The sequence below is a fragment of the Dysidea avara genome, chromosome 8 (genome assembly GCF_963678975.1).
Source record: "Dysidea avara chromosome 8, odDysAvar1.4, whole genome shotgun sequence".
Taxonomy (NCBI): domain Eukaryota; kingdom Metazoa; phylum Porifera; class Demospongiae; order Dictyoceratida; family Dysideidae; genus Dysidea; species Dysidea avara.
Window position 1 is genome coordinate 22,207,512 of NC_089279.1, and position 2,233 is coordinate 22,209,744.

At 40.3% G+C, this 2,233-nt stretch overlaps 1 protein-coding gene across 1 annotated transcript; it reads right to left on the reverse strand.

Moving 5' to 3' along the window:
• Positions 1-639: 639 nt before the first annotated feature.
• On the reverse strand, positions 640-1,963 carry LOC136264853 (uncharacterized). The gene is made up of 2 exons (XM_066059613.1): positions 1,924-1,963; positions 640-1,699 (listed from the first exon to the last, which is right to left on the reverse strand). The coding sequence occupies exon 2, from the start codon at positions 1,642-1,644 to the stop codon at positions 640-642; it is 1,005 nt and encodes a 334-aa protein (XP_065915685.1). The 5' UTR covers positions 1,645-1,699; positions 1,924-1,963.
• Positions 1,964-2,233: the final 270 nt, after the last annotated feature.

Here is a 2,233-nt window from a genome sequence, read left to right on the forward strand (position 1 = left end):
CTTGGAGAATCACCCTGTCTAATTCTTGTGGGCTTGTTGACATGCTGAAACAAGAATAAATCATCTACTGAGTCGAGAAAAGGTACTATATGAGAATTAGTAGTTGAACCTGAAAGGTCTGACCAAGTAACTTCTTTAAAGTTGAAGTCGCCACATACTAATAAGTGAGAATAGTTATCGAGTTTGGTAAATAAATTACAAAGAGATGAAACACTAGTACTGAGATCACCCGTAGGACTACGATACAGACAGCCGACTAACAGTGAATCAGATCCACAAAGTTGAATTCTAACCCATACTTGATCTTCAAGATCAGGTGAGTGAAAAAATACTTGATGAGCCTGCAGCTTCTCAGAGACAAATATTCCAACTCCGCGTATGTGAGAGGTGACAGGGGTATATGTGTCTGGATCAAAGTTAACGTAAAGAGAATATCCAGGAAGTGCCAGTAGAGCTGAGCTAACAGTAGAATTTGGTGATTTAGGAAGCAATTCGGTAATAATAATTATGTCAGGGGGGTGGCTACCTGTAATTTGAGCTGAAAGAAGATCACGCTTATTTAAAAACTGATCAGCGTTTGTATACAAAGTTCTTAACATTGTGTTACTTATTATTACTGAAGAACCAGCAAGACTTCTATCAGGAACAATTAGTAGCCTGCTGAGTGTTGGTGGTTTCAGCAATTATATTTACACGGGGTTGTCTCTGTGAAATAATGCCATTACGAATTATCAAATTAGTTTCTCTATTGGCCTTCCTTTGTTTTAACTCGTCAACAACCCTTTTGTGCTTAGCACGTTCAAGTCTTGTTCTATCAGGGACAAGGTATACTTTGTTGTACTGTTCGTGTCGCTTCAGAAAGTGAGAATGAGAGAGCATGAAAGTCTTGTCGTCAACATCTTCAACAGTCAATAGTAATGGTCTGTGTTTATTAGGGATCTTTGGTCCCAAACGAATAGCCTTGGTTACATCCAGATCCAATTTGAAAACTGTGTCACTTAGGGCCTTAAATGATTGAATATCAACGTTTCGGTCAGTGGACTCCGGGAAATTGCATGCGACAATGTTATTTTTCCTTCGATCTCTATCTGCCATCTCATCTATAATGTCTAGAGCATTACTAGATGGACCAGCTCCTTGAGTGATGGATTGAGCTGGAGCACCAGTGTCCATGTTAACAGCAGACTCAACAAATTTGGAGGATATAGATTGCACCGAGTTGTGTAGTGTTTGTTGTTTGATAGTCAAATCAGCAATTTTCTCACTAAGGTCAGTCAGAGTCTTAGATAAACAATTCTGTTCCGTTGTTGTGCTGCTTTCAGAGCTGTCAGCCGGTGGGAAAAGTACTTTACTAATTGAACCGAACATAAGCTGCTTGGAGCGCGTTTCACACTTATTAAACTTGCAATAGTACATAACATTTTCAACAGTGGATGTTAATTGAGTAAGCAGTTTATATTCATCTTTACTTAGACCTTCGCAAGATGCATGCAGCCACGAACAGCACAAATCACATTGAACAGCCTCACTTTTTTTAGTACATTTCTTGCTGCAATGATGGCAAACATCTACGCTCTTACTGGAATCGTCAGGGGAATCCTCTGGTCTCTTTCGCTTGGATGGATTGTTTTCCAGCGATGCCATCCGCTTCGGAGTCTACTTTCAGTTCCAATTGTTGCCAACTGAGGGTGACCAGCAGCTGCGAATATACGCGAATGAGACAACTGTACATGCAAACTGCACAACAAATATTTGAGTATATATATAAAACTACATATTTTAGGTGTGTCATCTGGAAGTGTGCTCCAAAGTATCCTGGTATGTTCCACAAAATCTGAGTATATTCTTAATGCTGAGAGCAGAAGTACAATTGTGACCGGATTTCATATAACAAGGCTTCCACACACACAAAATCAAACTTACGATTTTACCAGAAATGGATTGCTGGTCTAATACACTATCATATTTCACACTGTACTTCCTTCAGCACTGGCAAGTCTGGTTTCTGTAGCAGCTTTCTTCCGACCCTGTCAAAGCCACGAGTGGGAGATTGGCGCCATTAAATGGCCATGGCTTTGTGATAATGGTGAGTAGTGAGCTGGGACTTCACAGAGAGCTCGCCAATAGTGTTCCCACTCAATTTGGAGTAATTTGAGGGCCATGGAGAGTCCAAACTTGGCCTCTGGATTCCAATCGTCTTCTTACTTCATTTTATACCCCTATATTAAAACCA